The following is a 16,013-nucleotide window of genomic DNA, read 5'->3' as shown; positions in this document are numbered from 1 at the left end:
TTGCAGTCCTATTAACTTGCACGCCGAACAGTCATACCGGCTTACGGCTTAGATATGACAAGGATAAGATATGCGATAAGATAAAAATGTGGCTGTTTACTTGCAATCGGATGCATGCTCCCGTAATCTCGAACGTCAATGTGCCTAACCTAATAAACCCGGTGATCTGTTGCGTTCATTAGTTCCTATCACTTGTAATTTTTCGGGTAATAACAGGAGTTCGCATGATACGACCTTCCTCAATCTAGATTCAACAAATTCACACTCTTAATTATTTTTTGTATTTTTTATTTATTTATTTTTTTTTCGATAGACGACGCTCCCCGAGATGCTAGTATATAGCTTTGTTCTACGTGTCGTCGCATTATGTTACTATCTTGCCCTCGGACACATTGGAGATGTAGTGCTCCTCTTTCTTTTCTTCTTTTGGCTTAGAGGCTCCATTTTCCCCAGGTTCCTCGAGATTAGCTATGCCAAGGTATCTCTTGGGGCGGTAACAGTGGCTACAGCCGCTCTCATCTATTCCACAAAAGTACGACGTCGTGGCCAATCTGTACAGCTCTCTGTGCCATGGAACGGTCCAGGGCGACCGTTGCTATTCCCTTGCCGGACTACGCATACCAGATTAATTCCCAAGAAGCATTCCTTTTCTTATTCGTATCTCTTAGTTGGGATACCTGTCGGTTGGACAGGTGTCGCTGGCGGCATGATCTCAAATGACGAAAATAAAACGGGAGTTGAAGGTTGGTACAAGATTGATGCTTCGGATTACCTAAATAGGGGGAACGGACATCTTGGACTAAGAGGCGAGTTGGATACTTACCTCGAATCTCAAGTGCGACATCCCTTCGTGTGCCCTCTACAAAGAGATGTAACTAATACGACGCAGGGTGTTGTTGCTTCCAAGTACCCGTATGCGTATTTGGTTACTGCTGCAAAATTTATGGGTTACCATTTCAACCCTATCTCCTTTTGGTATCTCTACTCCGCGGATAAGCACCTGACAGCAATGATTCTTGAAGTTAATAATACGTTTGACGAGAGGCGGATGTATTTCCTAACAATCGACAACGCAATAGAATCGTTAGAAGCATCTCAGAATAGCACCCTAGAAGAAATCATTTCAACTCAGAAAACCGGTTACTCGAAGCCTTTAAGACAGACTTGGCCAAAAGACTTTCACGTGTCTCCCTTTAACTCTAGAAACGGCACATACTCGCTTACCGCTCATGACCCATTTTCTCCAAATATGGATGGTCAAGGGCTAATTAATAATACGATAAATCTTATATCTTCCAAGAATCACAAGAAACTGGTTGCTCGCATCTTCTCAGAAGGCGATGCTATCGACCCCTCAGAGATGACTTTCTATCAGAAATTCAAGTTTCTGGCTTCGTGGTGGTGGGTAGGTTTCGTCACATTGCCTAGGATTGTTAAAGAAGCTGCAGTTATATCCTTCCAGAAGAAGCTCCATGTTTGGTATCGGCCGGAGCCTCTAAAAACGAGCATTGGTCGACATGCTAACAAGGCGGAAGTCCAACTTGAGCCTCTATTCAGAAGATATTTAAGGTATTTAGTGGAACAATCCCCAGAATCATTGACTGTACGATACGTTCCTTGTGGCATTCCCGACGCGTCCATCGAAACCATGGTGTCGACGCCAGGGAGGGAGGAGCCCGTCAGTGCCAAGGAATTGGAGTTTAAAGTCTTGACACCTGCATTTTATTCGAGATTCGTATACTACGCTCACGATTTTGAGGTTATATTCTGTGAGTTGAGCGAAAGCAACACGATATGGGTATCGAATCCTAAGTTGTTGCCAAGGCTGTTCGTGAAAAAGCAGCCGCCTCCGCCATTCCAAACAGCAAATTATTTGGATTATGCCTGTTTTATGGCTATCAAGGAGCTACGGCAGAGACCTGAGAGAATTGAGAGACCGTTGACTTCGAGCCAAGCCAAGTCAACTACGCGGCCTCAAAAGGATATTCGCGGCTTTCGACTTTCATCTATGGACGGATATGTTTTGTCTCACGAGGATGATAAATCCAGACGAGCATACATAAACTCGGTATTGGCGTTGTTCCTGGCGGACAGAATCGCCTTGGGCAGCGTGGATATCCTCCAACTCGAACTTTGGGCTTTCAGGTTATTACTGGCTTGGGCTTTGAATTCTTAAAATGACCTCGGAACACCCCTTGTTGGCATCTCAGGGCACAAGCAAGAGGTGAGCTCGGTCGGTCTACTTTAATTATTTGAAATTCTTCAACCTCGGCGGCGTATTTGAAAACCCTTATCTTGTAGGAGGATTTCTGCAATTTGCATGTTCGTTTAGAAAAGGTTAGCTTCGCCTCCAGACTACACAATTAATGTGGGCTACCCGACAAAAGTTTGCTCTAGCGGTAGCCTGAACAATTAAATCAGGAACGCGAGACAGAAACAACGGTAAATCCCGCGGTAATACACATACGGCGTTGGAATAAACCGATGAAAGTACTCGGTGGATTTTCATATGTTACAGGCCGTCTAGCTTTAACAATCGCACGCCGCAATGTGGCGCCACGGTAAGAGTATGACAGGTATTGAAACACGAAAGTATTCCAAATACAAATAGCCAGTCAGCATCGGCAAATCCACTTCGGGAGCTAACTAAGCACCCGGTATCAAAGCTTGGGGCTTCAAGCGGCGGGGTTTTGGACCGGGATGTTTGACAAATACTTACGGTTGGTTAGTTCGATACGCCGCAACGGTAATTCTAATCTGTATGTCTCATACCGAGTTTAGTTGATGGAAGTTGATCTGTCTAATCGTATTGCGGATTCCGGACAAATTATGTCCAAGCTCTTGCTTCTTTTCAGGACGGAAACAACTCCAATCACAATATAGTAAAATTATAGTGAATTTCGTAATCTATGGCTATGCTTTGCGAAGTTTTTGTTATTGCCTTTATGTTTAAGTAGGTACGTTCTTCATAGCCTGTGCTCCATCAGTCTAAGTTGTAAGTGTACTGCTGGATGAGAGGTCCACCTCGAACTCCATTAAGGCTGCAAGGAATCAGATTCCGTGCTTATGCCAGCCAGGTTCCTGACGTAGACTAGCAGCAATGGGACGCATAACCCCACCACTGACCCCCTTTAGAGCTTTTCAACCCCGCCGCGACGAAAGCTTCTTTGATGAAGATGAGTACAAGCGAGACAAGAGCTGCGAAACTCTTATCTCGTTAGCTATTCCTGTATACCGGGGTAGATATTTCTTTAATAATAATTACAAGGATTATCCAAACGTCAGAGTGATAACAGAAGCAAAAAGGCACAGGCATAGACCGCCAATCTAATATTAACGATATGTCTGTAGGGAGCTTTCGTCTCAAGCTTGACCACTCGAAGCACTCCAAGCTATGTCATAGAAGTACTTGGTCGCATTTATGCTTCGGCTTAGGTACCACAGTAATCCCCACGGACTAAAGCCACTTTTCTACCTATTATACGTATAAATAAAGGCTTCCTATCCCTCAAGATTTTTATTTTGAGTTCATCTTGTCATACAACCATCTCAAGAATCTAAATCAGCACATCCATCTCCAACATCTACTTAATTCACCAAGTAACACACACATATATATATATACCAACGCTCCAAGTCACAATGGGTCTCTCCGGGCACTGTCTCTGCGGAGCTGTGAAGTACACCGTCGATGCGGAACCCCTCATCGTCGGCTACGACCACTGTGACGACTGTCAAAGACAAACGGGTTCTACCTACTGTACGTATATCCCATCAACACATACGTCTCTTCACGACACATTCCCATCTTTTCCGATGGATTTGACGGGTTTTCTAAGCCGTCAGAGCCCCCAATCGCAACTTTTAGAGCTGATTCACTAACGCACAGCGTGACAACAGCACTCGTAGTTGTCGTCCCCAAGGACAAGCTAACCATCAACGGCACGACCAAGAGCTACGCTAAGGCGGGCTCGTCGGGCAAAGCAGTGCACCGTATCTTCTGCCCCGAGTGCGGATCTCCCATTGCGCACGACCCCGACGCCGCGCCCCCGATCATCGCCCTCAAGGGCGGCACTCTTAGCGAGGCCGATAAGAAGGCGTTGAAGCCTGTAAGCCTGCCCTTGATGTCATTCACTGTTGCTATTATATATATATAGATGAAAGAAAGCTAACAATTGCGTGTCAACGAATAGGACACCGAGATCTGGACGGTCGGCAAATTGCCCTTCTGCTCGGAGCACCTGGCCAAGCCGTTCAAGTACATGCCCGAGTAAAGAATGGATGGATGAAGCTTTGGATATTATGTTTCTAGGAGGGCGAAGGACGGCCGTTGGTCGTTGACGTAGCTAGCAAATGAGAGAAAATAAATAAATTAAAATATTTTGAAGAAATCCTACACGTGCTTAGAGAACCTGTGCTAGCTAGATCTAGGTATTTTACTTTCTTTTTTATTTCTATTTTAACTTCTTTTTATATATATGTATCGTCTAGTTTACTCCTACTTTTGACAGGTCTCGCTCATTTATACCACCGTATCGATAAAGAAGCAATCATGGATCAATAGCAGCATCGCTTAAACTACCGGACACTCGACCGGCCTCGGGCCCACACTCCGGACGGTGCACGGCCTCCGATACCATGGACAGACGTCGGAGTAACCGCGACCGCACGTGGTCGTGCCTTCCCCGGATTCGGGCTCACGCAGGAACACCCGCCTTCGGTAATCGCATTTTCGGATCCGTGACTCATGTAGGCTTAAACAGGTACGTCCGGGGAGTACTTGGGACGGGCGAACGGTGTGATTGGTCGCGGGGAGGGAAAATGGCCAGCAAGGTGTCCATCAAGGTAGTATGGTATATGTGTAAAGGTCCCACCACGGCTGCGGTTTGGACGGATTGGTAACCCCATGGAGATAAGTCTGGTTTTGGTTATTACAGTAATATACGATGTAGATTGCGCCATTAGGGGCTAGGCTAATGTGGTGCTTGGCCGGGTTTAAATATATTGCCTTGAGCACGTTTCTTTTGTAGGTACCTACTTAGTAAGACCTGCTTTGTTGTTGCCCATCATCGTGGGTTGTTTTATTAATTACATAGTAAACAGTCTAGGTATTTGATGCTTGTGGATACTAGATTTTATGTTCACCTAATGTTAAGTACCTAAGGTATCCATATACTTCGTAGCTGCAATTCATTATACATTACAGCGTCGGTGCTTCTTATCGTGAGTCCTCCTATAAGACAGCCATTAGTGCACCACCCACCGCCGCCGCGAAGATAGCACCCTTTCCGTTCCCAGGCGCTCCCGTGGGAATAGCCACATTACTAGAGCTCGAAGTCGTCGCTGACGGGCGGTTGGAAGTCGATCTCGCCCCTCCACTTCCGTTCTGAGAAACTCCCCCCGTAGCCGTAGCCGTTGTTCCTGCCCCCGTCCCTGTCTCCGATACTTCCGCCGTAGCAGCCGTCGCGCTCCCCGTAATCCTCCCCGGTCCCTGCGGCCCGCTCGCCGTGTAATACAAGCTCACAGCGGCATCCCCACTCTTCGCATCGGTCAGCTGCGTCCCTCCCGTCCCCGTCGGCTCCGGAACGCCAGCCTGCGCCTCGGTAAATAAGGTCGCGAACGCGGCCGTCGGCGTGGCCCCCTCCGCGCAGAGCTCCGCGCTGGCGCTGGACAGCACGGCGGAGAAGTACGTGAAGTTCCGCTGCGACAGCGCCCCGTGCGTGAGCAGGCACCGCCGGCACCCGAGCCACTCGGCGAAGTAGCTCCCGCCGCAGAGGCACTGCGCGTGGGCCGAGAGGGCGAGCGGCGAGGTCCCGTTGGGCAGGCACGCCGTCTCGATGTTTTGGATCGCGACGCACGGCGCCGGGTCCGTCTGGTCCGGGGGCTGGGCGGGCGAGCAGACGGAGAGGATGTAGTCGCTGTCGCTGTCGCCGGAGGTGTCGCTGGCTGACGCGTGCGACAGGGCGCCAAGGGCGAGGAGTTGCGTGGTAAATGATATTGAGAACTTCATCTTGGCTATTGTAGCTTGGGAGATGGTGATTTGGAAATTTATGAAGAGCCCGTTTTGTCCTTCCGAGCTTCTTTACCACTTTGGCTTATTGACAGTCCCGCATATGTGCTGGCTTCTCTTTTCCTCCTAGGCGCTTCTGAGTAGGAAGAAAAATAGGAAGCAGAAGTAAACAACTCGCGCGTCGGCAGAAAGCTGCGAGAATTTAAGCACCGTAGCATTGTGCCTGGGACTTATGCTGTTGGTACTTACATAAATCTTATATTAATCCGACCTAGTTCCTGACATATCGTGTGATTTGAGCTTCGGCTTTTGGGCTCGGGCGGCACAGCTACGCTACGCGCCTAGACCCATGGATTTGGCGATGCTCTCTTATCTGCGTCCCAATTCGGTATTTAAGCCCGACGTCGCGGGGTGAGTATGTCCCGTGTACCCGGCCAAGTTAGGATTCATGTCGCGGTGCAGAATTGAATTTATAAGCATCTAAGTGCGATGGAGGACTGTATTTGCGCTGTTTGGTTCTGCTACGACTCACAACGTTGACTTTAGCAACAACGGACACAATAGACATTATTTTTTTTTTAAAAAAAAAGAAGAAAACATTAAAACCCCAGCTCTCTAAGATATATATATCTGTATATATCTTATTATTAAATAACGAAATGATATTTTAATTTATTCCCCTTCGTTATTTGTATGACAAGGTATATCGCCCAGACAACCAGTACCGGCGAGAAAACAAGGGCGACGACGTATATATTGACCACCGTTTTAAGAGTCTCGTATCGCCTTGCGTCTTCTACCCGTAACGCTTCAGCGAACTGCTCGTACTCGGAAGTATTCTGTAGGACCAAGTAATCGATATAGCAAATCTCCGATAGAAGCCACTCTAGCAAAAAGGTCGAATAAAGCAGTACGTCGAGCCTTACGACACCAAAGAGCTTGCAGTCGAGCGGGGTACGGCGCCGAATCGAAAACGCCAAGGTGACGAGCAAAACGACTATTATGGAAGCAGAGCAGAGACCTAGAATAGAAGACCTAATAGAATTCATGTTAGAGACGGTAAATACTGAATTATATTTGAGAACTTACCACCTGAGCCATAGATTATTCGCCCAGCTCAGAGAAAACGCGGAGACCTTGAGGGCAAATAGGGCAAGTTCAAGAATTCCTGCAAACCACAAAAAGTACTTGAGCCCGTGGCTGTTGTATTTCCTCGCCCAGTAATAGACAGCGGGGTTAAACCGTGGGCCACTTGAAGACCTGGACGCTGTTCCCGGGGCCAGTATGGGATCTACTACATCGGTACCTTGATTCTCCTAGGATCGTGTTAGCAAGTCAGTTGCCATTTTCCAACATTAAGAAAAAAAATAAAATAAAAGAAAACGAACATTGATTTTATCAACAGGCTTAGCTCGCTCTAGAATCCTTATCTTTTCATGCTCTCTAAAGAGCGCAGCAAGAGAATCACCTGGGATATCCGCTCGATCCTCAACCTCAGGCAAGTAGGAGTATGACACGCCCTCTAACCGATGCCTCTTCCCCGTCTTATTGACGACAACGGGCTCGTACTGGTCCGGTATCCGCCAGTAAGATGGTAGAAGCCAAATCCAGAAAGCAATAATAATATCCTGCACCAAGGAATCGATGGTCGAGGCTGCGAGGACGAATTGAGCGGTCATTAAAAGACTATGCATGAAGCTATCGTATTCCTCTTGGACTTGCTGCGCGCTCAGCTTGGGATATAATTGCAGCGTCTTGTCGATGTCGATGGGCTTTCCTGCGGCTGTTTGAGATAGACCTAAAACGATACCCGCGAGGATAATCGCAAGAGTTCCTAGTGCGGCGAGGATGGCACTGCGTCGGTATGTCTTGCCCTTACGGTGCCAGAAGAAAACGAAGTATGCCATATGTAGTATGGAAGTAGGGACTTGGATGACAAGTATAATAATAATACTACCGAGTGCGTGTCGGACATCTCGATTGGGAATGTCCCTGGGCGCCGCGAATGTTGTGATATCGGCATCGGCTCTGGACTCTTGTAAGAGGACACTCCACCAGGAAGCCAAATCCATACATATCACAAAAACCTTTATAACGTTGAGTGTGACAGATATTGGTACGCATATTTTGAGGACTAGGTGTCGTTTGTTGGTTTTCCTATACCATCCTGCGATTCCCCGAGCCATTATATCAGCCGCCTCATCGCCAGGGTCTTGTTGTAGAGCTCGAGCAGAAGAAGTTGGAATTCACCTATAATAAGGGACTTTATTTGGGTCGCGATGTACTTAGAGATCTAGTTGACAGGGCTGATGCTACAGGGGCATTGTTTGAGACCCCAAAGTAAGCGCCTTGGATGCTTGTATAGGGCTTACATTGCATGATACTAACGCACTTAGAATCCTATAATTAAACGAATGTCACCTTAGAAAGGCGACCAATTGACCGCGATCACCTCTTGGCATTCCTTGTTTCTATCGAAGATACCTATTCTAGATTCGGTTTCTGAAATGCTATGCCAAACTTTACAAAACAGTTGACGATAGACGCATTCTTGCCATGAGTGATGAACTGTGCTCGCGATGCCAGAACTTCAACATACAGGCTTTCGAGAGGGGAGGTTACGCTTACCGCGGCTATCCCATCGCGGCAGTGATTCGCTCCGCGACGGCTGAGGAGAGCTGTTCTTTCTGTAGCATGCTCCTCGAGCACCTAAAAATTGCGGATCGCGGTAACAAGACGAGTTTTCTGAGCATCGAAATTAGAAAACAATCGGGAGAGGCGGATCCTGTACCATGGTTCTCGTTCGATCGTCTCCATGTACTAAGGCGACAACTCATCTCCATGACCTACGGCCCTGTTTGGGTCCATTTTTCGATCCAGAGAGCAGATCGACTCCCGAGCCGAGGGGAAACCGCGTTGAATATTATAAAGCTTCGGGCCTTCGTCTCACCCACGATATCGAAATCGCCAACGTTAATAGGCTTTGGAGCAACGACACCCGCCGTACAATTCAACCTTGCGGCAGATCCAGGCGAGTTTTAATCCCAAAATTTCAGGTCCCTACATTTAATACTAACTGCATTTAAAGAAACTCCAGCATATACGTCCCAGGACATCACAGGTAGTCTCTCGTCAGTAACGCACAACTGGTCGTGGTCGTACCTGGACCACATCCAGAAATGGCACAAAAAGTGCCGCGAGAACCATCCCGAATGTAACAAGACTCTTTCGCGGTGCGAGACCTTCGACGTTGAGAACGCTCCGTTGCCTAGCCGCTGCGTAGAGGTCTCCTTTGCGGAGCCGCCGACCCCCAACCACGAATCCGACTCGCTAAGCTTCGTGCTCCGGGAGACCAAGGGCCAAACAGGGAAGTACATCATCCTCAGCCACCGCTGGGACGAGTCCACCGAGCGCGCCAGGACGCTCCTGGACAACTACGCCTGCCGCACGGCGCGATGCGGCCACCCCGCCCGGGCCGCGTGCAACTTCCCACCCTTGAGCCCCCTCTTCCTCGACGCCGTCCACGTCGCGCTGCGGCTCGGCGTCCGCTACGTCTGGATCGACTCCCTGTGCATCGTGCAGGACGACTCCGCGGACTGGGACCACGAGGCCGTCCGCATGGCCGACTACTACCAGTACGCGTGGCTCACCATCGCCGCCACGGCGACCAGCCCGTCCGGAGGCCTGTTCCGCGCGCTCCAAGCGCGGGATCTGCCCCGGGTGACGCGCCTCCCGTACCGAGATGGCGAGACGGGCGCGCGGGGGGGCTACTTCTACGCGCAAGCTGCCGGGAACACGGCGCTGGCGATGGAGTACTGGAAGAACGTCGGGACCAGCGCGCTGCTGGGCCGCGGGTGGGTGTACCAGGAGTGGATGCTGAGCCGACGGCTGCTCGCGTTCTCGGGGTCGAGCGCGGGCATCTTCATGCAGTGCCAGGAGGCCCTGCCGCAGACCGTGCGCGGCGACGTGGCGAAGCAAGAGTGGGTAGAGGCGGGGGAGACTCCCAAGGGGCTAGTCGACAAGGCGTTTAAAGTATCGATGAAATTCGGTCTGGCGAGCGTAGCGAAGATCCTGCACTCGTGGGAGGCGGCTGTGGAGGCGTATTCTGGTCTCCAGCTCACGTTCGTCGAGCAAGATCGACTGGTGGCCCTTGCCGGAGTGGCGAAAGAGTTCGGGACCGCCTTGCAGATAAGATCTTCGGGTAACGGCCCATCATATCGCTACGCGGCTGGGTTATGGACTGGGTATATCCGCGGGCTGTTGTGGGAACAAGCCGAGAGTGGGGTGCGGGTGAGGGTAAAAGGAATACCGACGTGGTCGTGGGCTTCTATGGGTACTTACCACACGAATGAGGAGGGCAAGAAGGTTAATTCGGGCGTGAGAGTCCGGTGGGCTCGATATTGGAAGTCGACGAAGCTCTGTACTGTGAAGGCTGTTAATATGATTCGAGTCACGCCCCGAGAGTGGAGGCCGCAGTTTGATAGCGCTATTATCGATCCGTTGCCTGGAAGTATGTACGGAAATGATAGCCGTTTTGCTCTTCTGCAGTTGGGTGGACGACTTCAACCGGTTATTATTGATGGGCACTTCGATAATGCAGACGAGACGGGCGCTTCTGCGCTACTGACAGACCATAAACCAGATTTTGGGAGGGACATGTGGAGGAGGGTGGCGCTGGTCGACGCCCCGGAAGAGCTCGTAGGTTGGGCATCCATTGAGCATCCTGACCATCAGAATAGAGAGAATAATCGTATTAACGGTCCTATATATGCCTTTTTCGTGGCAAGCACTTGCAAGTCTGACACGGGCTACGGTTTTGGGAATTGGTCGAACCAACATACGGTTTACCAGGTGCTTTTCTTGAGTAGCGTGGTGGTTCCTGGACACGATAATTGCTACGAGCGTCTAGGGACTGGTAGACTCTTTGGGAATAATGTTGAAGCGGCGTTTGGAAAGTTGAAGGAAGACCTTATATGGTTGGCCTAATATCGATTCTTGTTAATGTTGACATTGATATCCTAAAATATTATGTTTTTAATCCTACGCGCTTGGGCTTTTTTTTTTTTTTTTTTTTGCCTCTGCTGTAACTTTAATTCGGGTGGCAGAATGAAGATATAAAAACTTTATTGGGGCCACCCCCTATTTCGCACCAAAACGTACCTAACGTAAGGAGCCTTGTTACTCTGTGATATCTCCACCAATAAAACCCTAAAAGTCCTATCTTGATTCTTTCTAATAGAGCATTGGTGAAACTCAATAATCAATATGGAAGTGTTTTGAATATAATCAGTTACCAACCGTGGAGGGTTATCGCAGTTGAAAGTTCATGTTAGCTTTTATATGGGGACTTCCGGCTAAGTCAACTATAATCAATTTTCCACTGGAATAACTTTAGTTTTAGCTACATAAAAACTCTTTCCATACTAATGATGGAATTGAATTGACGATATTTAAGATTTTTAAATTTTGCGAGCTTTATTCGTAGAGTTATTGTTGAGTGACAAAGTAGCAAAACGGCGGTTAGAATCTCGAGGTGGACCGGACATTTTAGACCGTAACTATAAGTGCGTACTAGATTTGCCGAAGATAGATGGGCACGCCCAAGTTTTTTATTATTTTCGCGATGATCGTGAATGGAATCTAAAAGATTAATTTATGTCGCGTGAAAAAGGAGTTTTGATAAACACCTGAACAGAGTAGTACTTTAATCAATGGAGATGCGGAATCTTGAAAATAGGTTGTCAGCATTTTTGACATAACAGCTTAATACAGATCTAAAGGATCAGAATTAGGGAGGCTGAGGTTTGAAATACGGGAAACTTATTAAGATTCTCAATCAGGTACGAGTGCTCAGGCTTCCTCTCCATTGATATTAGAGCATTTTATACTCAAGTTAAAATTAATCCACAAGGAATACTGTAAATCGTATTAAAAGTAGCTTTTGGTATTGGTGCAAAATATTTCTTTCATAGTTATTAGTAAAGGTCCCATTTCTGTGAGTAGTTGTGTTGGAATATTTTAAATATCAGCAAGTGGCAAAATAGGGGGGTGGGTGATTAAAGGAGATCTACTATAGTACGTAGCGTTGATGGAATTATTTGTACCTACCTGGTATTTTAAAAAATAAAAATCACTTAGGTGTACTTCTGAGGCAGAATCAGCTTCTGATTTAATTTTTGTTCTGACTTTACGTATACCTTGGTACTTCATGCCTTATTTTTTAATATGTTGGCGTCCTAAGTGATGCCTATTTCTGTATCGGAGCAACCACACTACTGATTCTCTTTTATTGGTTTCCTCTACTGATTTAATTCCCCTCCTTCCTGCTGAAATAATCTTTTTTATTTTTTTATTTCTTTTACAGAATCGGATCATTGCAAAATTTCCTAATCACTCCTCCTGCCTCCCCCTAAATTCCTCTATATAAGCAAGGCACCATTCCCCAACATTTCCTTTCCAACTTCTTCCACCTTTCCCTTCCACCTTCAACCCAACCCTCCTCTTCTACCTTACACTATTTCCTTATTCTATTCTATATCAACATCATTGCCGATACTTTATTAATTCTTTAGTAAGTCCCCTTTCTTCTATGAAACTTATCCCCACTGCTACCCTGATGCGCGATACTAACAACCGTCACTAGGCTGTACAGCTACTATTCTCTTCTTGTTTCCCTTCTCGGAAACTATTTTCTATCTATTAGGTACGTGCCAAGTATTTATTTTGCTCGGTCGTGTTTGTTATTGCCTGGAAATGCAGCACGCGTTGCTGTGGTTTACCCTACCAAGGCATCAACTTGTGCTATGTCCCTGGCAACACAACTCTCCTAGCAACGCGACTCTTCCAAACATTTTTAATTCCCACAGAATAAAAATTGAATGGAAGAGGAGCTGCAGTTTCTTATTTTTTTCCTCTTCCATCATCAGTTTCATCTTGCACTTCTCCATTCCCAATTCAACCCTTCAATTTCCCCCTTTCTCACACCATCACTATCAACACCAACCACTACTACCAAATTTATTTTTTACTTGATACCTCTTTATTTTTCAATCACGAGCATTTCTGCCTATACTACTTTTATTATTTACTTTTTCTGTCCTGTTGCCTCAACCCCGACTTCATCCCCCACCACTTTGGTGACCACAACCCCATCCCCTATTTTATTTATTACCTAAGCAACTCCGACGGCTTGCTTAATTGATATATCAACACAGGCAATTCTTCAATTTATTCTTGTTTAAATTCAATTCAGTTTTATCTTTAAGACTTCTGCTAACTTCTTCCTTTCTGACAGATCTCCGATCAATCCCCTCCTCGACGACCCTCGATCTCGGACAACAAACTCGACCGACAATCGACCGACTCCTCGTCTACCTGCCCTCGACAATCCCTTCTCTGACCTCTCCGACATACATCCCTCCTTCTCTGACCTTCCCGACATACTTCCTCCTCCTCCTTTCTCTCGACCTTGACCGACCGACACTCGTTTCCGACACCCGTTTCCGACACTCGATTCCAACAAACCTCCCTCCTACTACTCCCTCCCCTCTTCCTACTGCCCTACCTTCGACCGACTTCCACTTTGCACTTGGTTGCACCATAACGGACAGGGATGTGGTGCTTGGTCCTGGGTACGACCTTGCGCTAGAGGAATATGCCCGACCCCAACAGCCAGGTACACACTCCCGAAGGCCGAATGAAACCCTTATTGTTGGAGTATCGGCCTCGCAGTGGTTAAACCCTCGAGTGTACGGCCCGGGTCCCTCGACTCTCTCCCGGAATCTCTTTATCCCCCTGCTTTTTCTCTTCTTTTGGACAAAAAGAAAAGTTCGAGCGCCTGATGAGAGAGGAAATTTCCTGTGGGTCGGTTCGATTCCGATTCTCGTGCGGTGGGAGCGAGGTATTGTAAGCCTGGAGAGAAGCGCGCTCTGGACTATTTTTCTCACTTTCTCGCATTGCACTCTCGGCCGTCTTAACTGACCCTGCGGTTACTGAGGTGGGGTGAACGCGGCAGGGGGTAGTTGCACGCCGGGGTCTTTCGGCTACTTTGGCTGTCCTGGGTGTGGCTTGGCTCAGTTGGTTTTAGGCTTGTGCGAGGCCTGCTCGTCTGGTATTACACTGCTTCCAGAAGGGCGAACTCGTGCGAATGGGCTCAGTTGGTGAGCTGAAATGTTTTTATTCATTTCAACACATTTTTTGGAATAATCAAGGTTTCTCGCTACCTGTGCCTCTGGTATTACACTGCCTCCAGAGTCCGAAAGTGAGAACTTTTTTTTTCATCACACTCTCCAATTCATTGGGGGTTTGAAGAAGAAGACTACAGTTAGGTACCTAGATTTAGGTAAGTTTTACCTTATACATAGTAGGTAGCACGTACAATATATCCTGTGCTTGTACTAACATCTCATGGTCGATTGACGTTGTACAACAACGTTGGAGGCTCGTGTGAAGGGACCAATCAGGTTGCATTCCGTATGAAGCGGGGCTAGAACTGTTGGACTTGCTAAATCTGGCTACTCCGACCGGAAGGTGGAGACACCGTTGGAAAAGTCTACCTAGATACTTTTTAAATCAAGTTCACTTATGCTAAAGGAAGAATATAAAAGCAAGGCTATTCATCTATCACTCTTGTTTATGCTTTTCCATAACAGCAGATTCGATATTTTATAAAAACCAAAGGGATAATGGCGTCTCTAGGAATCGCAATTATTGGTGGAGGCATCTTCGTCAAGGAGCAGCATATCGTAAGTACCCAGGTATCTTTTCTGTGGCTTATGAGGTGCCCTTCACCACAGGTGTGACGTCATGTAAATCCCCACCTGAAGGCTACCTAAAGTCAAACATCTTGGGCGAACATATCTGAATAACAATAAGCATCATTAACTAACGTATTATTATACTAGCCTGCTGCTATAACCTCCCCGTTTCTTTCAATCAAGGCTATCTGGTCTCGGTCTCGCAAGACCGCAGAGGATGCCTCAAAGCTTGTGTCTAGCGATGCTGCCCCTTCGGTAGACTTGTACTCGGCCGACTCCGGGGAGGGAAAGTCTTATGAAGATCTCCTCAAGCGCAGCGACATTGATGGAGTAATTATTGCTCTGCCTATTCTGGACCAGCCATCGTTTATCGAGAAAGCCCTAGCTGCTGGCAAACATGTCCTGGCGGAGAAACCGATAGCCAAAGATCTCGAAACAGCCAACAAGCTTATCGAGTACTATAAAAAAGTGTCCGCCGAGAAAAATGTGACCCTGGCTATAGCAGAAAACTTTCGCTTTCAGCCGGGATGGGCCTACGGCGCTGAAGAAATCAAGAAGCTCGGCAAAGTTACGGGTTTCGTTGTGAGGCTGCACTCGATGATGGAGGCAACCAACAAGTACTATCTCACACCGTGGCGAACAACACCGCAGTACCAGGGCGGTTTCCTGTTAGATGGAGGCGTGCATTTCACGGCTGCTTTAAGAAAACTCTTAGGCGCGGAAAATGCGGCTGAATCCTTGGTGGCCGAGACCGCTTTGGTTTCAAGCCATCTGCCGCCTGTCGACTCCATCAACGCAATCGTGAAGACAAAGTCGGGCGTGGTTGGCTCCTACATCACATCGGTCGGAACTACAATGAATGCGTTTGAATTCCACATTGCCTGCGAGCAGGGTGTTGTTAAGGTCGAGTCAGCTAAGGTGGTTACGGCCCGAGGAGTTGGAAAAGACGCGGTGGAAGAGGAAAAAGTGTTTGAGCGGACCAGTGGAGTCAAGGAAGAAGTTCATGCTTGGGCTGAGTCTATCCTTTCGGGGATACCAAACCCCAACCAGACTCCCGAACAGGCGCTTGCGGATCTAGAGTTAATTGAGAAGATGCTGTCGAGCGGGGAGCAGGATGGAGCGCGCCAGAAACTTGAGTACCAGGGTTTCATATAGGTAGGGCGCTCATCTACAGCTTGCTGGAAACGGGTCCTACGTATAGCTTCTCTAGTCCATGCCGTAATTGAGAACCCATCCCGTTGGCGTTG

The 16,013-nt window shown here is 47.8% G+C and overlaps 6 protein-coding genes across 6 annotated transcripts; 4 read left to right on the top strand and 2 right to left on the bottom strand.

Moving 5' to 3' along the window:
- Nucleotides 1–91: 91 nt before the first annotated feature.
- Nucleotides 92–2,257, top strand: F4812DRAFT_377122 (uncharacterized protein). The gene is made up of 2 exons (XM_047932001.1): nucleotides 92–835; nucleotides 890–2,257. The coding sequence occupies exons 1-2, from the start codon at nucleotides 329–331 to the stop codon at nucleotides 2,174–2,176; spliced, it is 1,794 nt and encodes a 597-aa protein (XP_047790120.1). The 5' UTR covers nucleotides 92–328; the 3' UTR covers nucleotides 2,177–2,257.
- Nucleotides 2,258–2,973: 716 nt separating this feature from the next.
- F4812DRAFT_427635 (DUF636 domain protein) lies at nucleotides 2,974–4,458 on the top strand. The gene is made up of 3 exons (XM_047934117.1): nucleotides 2,974–3,760; nucleotides 3,901–4,109; nucleotides 4,194–4,458. Exons 1-3 carry the CDS (start codon nucleotides 3,643–3,645, stop codon nucleotides 4,272–4,274), a joined length of 408 nt encoding a protein of 135 aa, XP_047790119.1. The 5' UTR covers nucleotides 2,974–3,642; the 3' UTR covers nucleotides 4,275–4,458.
- Nucleotides 4,459–5,006: 548 nt separating this feature from the next.
- F4812DRAFT_427631 (uncharacterized protein) lies at nucleotides 5,007–6,667 on the bottom strand. Its single transcript, XM_047934116.1, has 2 exons — nucleotides 6,260–6,667; nucleotides 5,007–6,202 (listed from the first exon to the last, which is right to left on the bottom strand). Exon 2 carries the CDS (start codon nucleotides 6,008–6,010, stop codon nucleotides 5,234–5,236), a length of 777 nt encoding a protein of 258 aa, XP_047790118.1. The 5' UTR covers nucleotides 6,011–6,202; nucleotides 6,260–6,667; the 3' UTR covers nucleotides 5,007–5,233.
- Nucleotides 6,521–8,423, bottom strand: F4812DRAFT_427627 (uncharacterized protein). Its single transcript, XM_047934115.1, has 3 exons — nucleotides 7,399–8,423; nucleotides 7,100–7,326; nucleotides 6,521–7,045 (listed from the first exon to the last, which is right to left on the bottom strand). The coding sequence occupies exons 1-3, from the start codon at nucleotides 8,194–8,196 to the stop codon at nucleotides 6,658–6,660; spliced, it is 1,413 nt and encodes a 470-aa protein (XP_047790117.1). The 5' UTR covers nucleotides 8,197–8,423; the 3' UTR covers nucleotides 6,521–6,657.
- On the top strand, nucleotides 8,410–11,087 carry F4812DRAFT_377062 (HET-domain-containing protein). Its single transcript, XM_047932000.1, has 2 exons — nucleotides 8,410–9,041; nucleotides 9,099–11,087. The coding sequence occupies exons 1-2, from the start codon at nucleotides 8,567–8,569 to the stop codon at nucleotides 10,994–10,996; spliced, it is 2,373 nt and encodes a 790-aa protein (XP_047790116.1). The 5' UTR covers nucleotides 8,410–8,566; the 3' UTR covers nucleotides 10,997–11,087.
- A 3,503-nt stretch (nucleotides 11,088–14,590) lies between these two features.
- F4812DRAFT_377009 (NAD(P)-binding protein) lies at nucleotides 14,591–15,928 on the top strand. Its single transcript, XM_047931999.1, has 2 exons — nucleotides 14,591–14,754; nucleotides 14,914–15,928. The coding sequence occupies exons 1-2, from the start codon at nucleotides 14,695–14,697 to the stop codon at nucleotides 15,919–15,921; spliced, it is 1,068 nt and encodes a 355-aa protein (XP_047790115.1). The 5' UTR covers nucleotides 14,591–14,694; the 3' UTR covers nucleotides 15,922–15,928.
- Nucleotides 15,929–16,013: the final 85 nt, after the last annotated feature.

This window comes from Daldinia caldariorum (assembly GCF_022478825.1).
Source record: "Daldinia caldariorum strain CBS 122874 unplaced genomic scaffold F4812scaffold_8, whole genome shotgun sequence".
In the NCBI taxonomy this organism is placed as follows: Eukaryota; Fungi; Ascomycota; class Sordariomycetes; order Xylariales; family Hypoxylaceae; genus Daldinia; species Daldinia caldariorum.
The sequence above is the reverse complement of the archived record's forward strand: the minus strand, read 5'-3'. Positions and strand labels throughout refer to the sequence as shown.

Excerpts from the sequence above, each read along its gene's own strand:
- F4812DRAFT_427627 (XM_047934115.1), bottom strand. The coding sequence starts at position 8,196 with ATGGCTCGGGGAATCGCAGGATGGTATAGGAAAACCAACAAACGACAC. Across the intron at positions 7,327-7,398 it reads AGCCTGTTGATAAAATCAAT|GAGAATCAAGGTACCGATGT; the intron begins GTTCGTTTTCTT and ends ACACGATCCTAG. Across the intron at positions 7,046-7,099 it reads AATAATCTATGGCTCAGGTG|GTCTTCTATTCTAGGTCTCT; the intron begins GTAAGTTCTCAA and ends GAATTCTATTAG.
- F4812DRAFT_377062 (XM_047932000.1), top strand. The coding sequence starts at position 8,567 with ATGAGTGATGAACTGTGCTCGCGATGCCAGAACTTCAACATACAGGCT. Across the intron at positions 9,042-9,098 it reads CAACCTTGCGGCAGATCCAG|AAACTCCAGCATATACGTCC; the intron begins GCGAGTTTTAAT and ends CTGCATTTAAAG.
- F4812DRAFT_377122 (XM_047932001.1), top strand. The coding sequence starts at position 329 with ATGCTAGTATATAGCTTTGTTCTACGTGTCGTCGCATTATGTTACTAT. Across the intron at positions 836-889 it reads ATACTTACCTCGAATCTCAA|GGTGTTGTTGCTTCCAAGTA; the intron begins GTGCGACATCCC and ends AATACGACGCAG.
- F4812DRAFT_377009 (XM_047931999.1), top strand. The coding sequence starts at position 14,695 with ATGGCGTCTCTAGGAATCGCAATTATTGGTGGAGGCATCTTCGTCAAG. Across the intron at positions 14,755-14,913 it reads TCGTCAAGGAGCAGCATATC|CCTGCTGCTATAACCTCCCC; the intron begins GTAAGTACCCAG and ends TTATTATACTAG.
- F4812DRAFT_427635 (XM_047934117.1), top strand. The coding sequence starts at position 3,643 with ATGGGTCTCTCCGGGCACTGTCTCTGCGGAGCTGTGAAGTACACCGTC. Across the intron at positions 3,761-3,900 it reads ACAAACGGGTTCTACCTACT|CACTCGTAGTTGTCGTCCCC; the intron begins GTACGTATATCC and ends GCGTGACAACAG. Across the intron at positions 4,110-4,193 it reads ATAAGAAGGCGTTGAAGCCT|GACACCGAGATCTGGACGGT; the intron begins GTAAGCCTGCCC and ends GTCAACGAATAG.
- F4812DRAFT_427631 (XM_047934116.1), bottom strand. The coding sequence starts at position 6,010 with ATGAAGTTCTCAATATCATTTACCACGCAACTCCTCGCCCTTGGCGCC.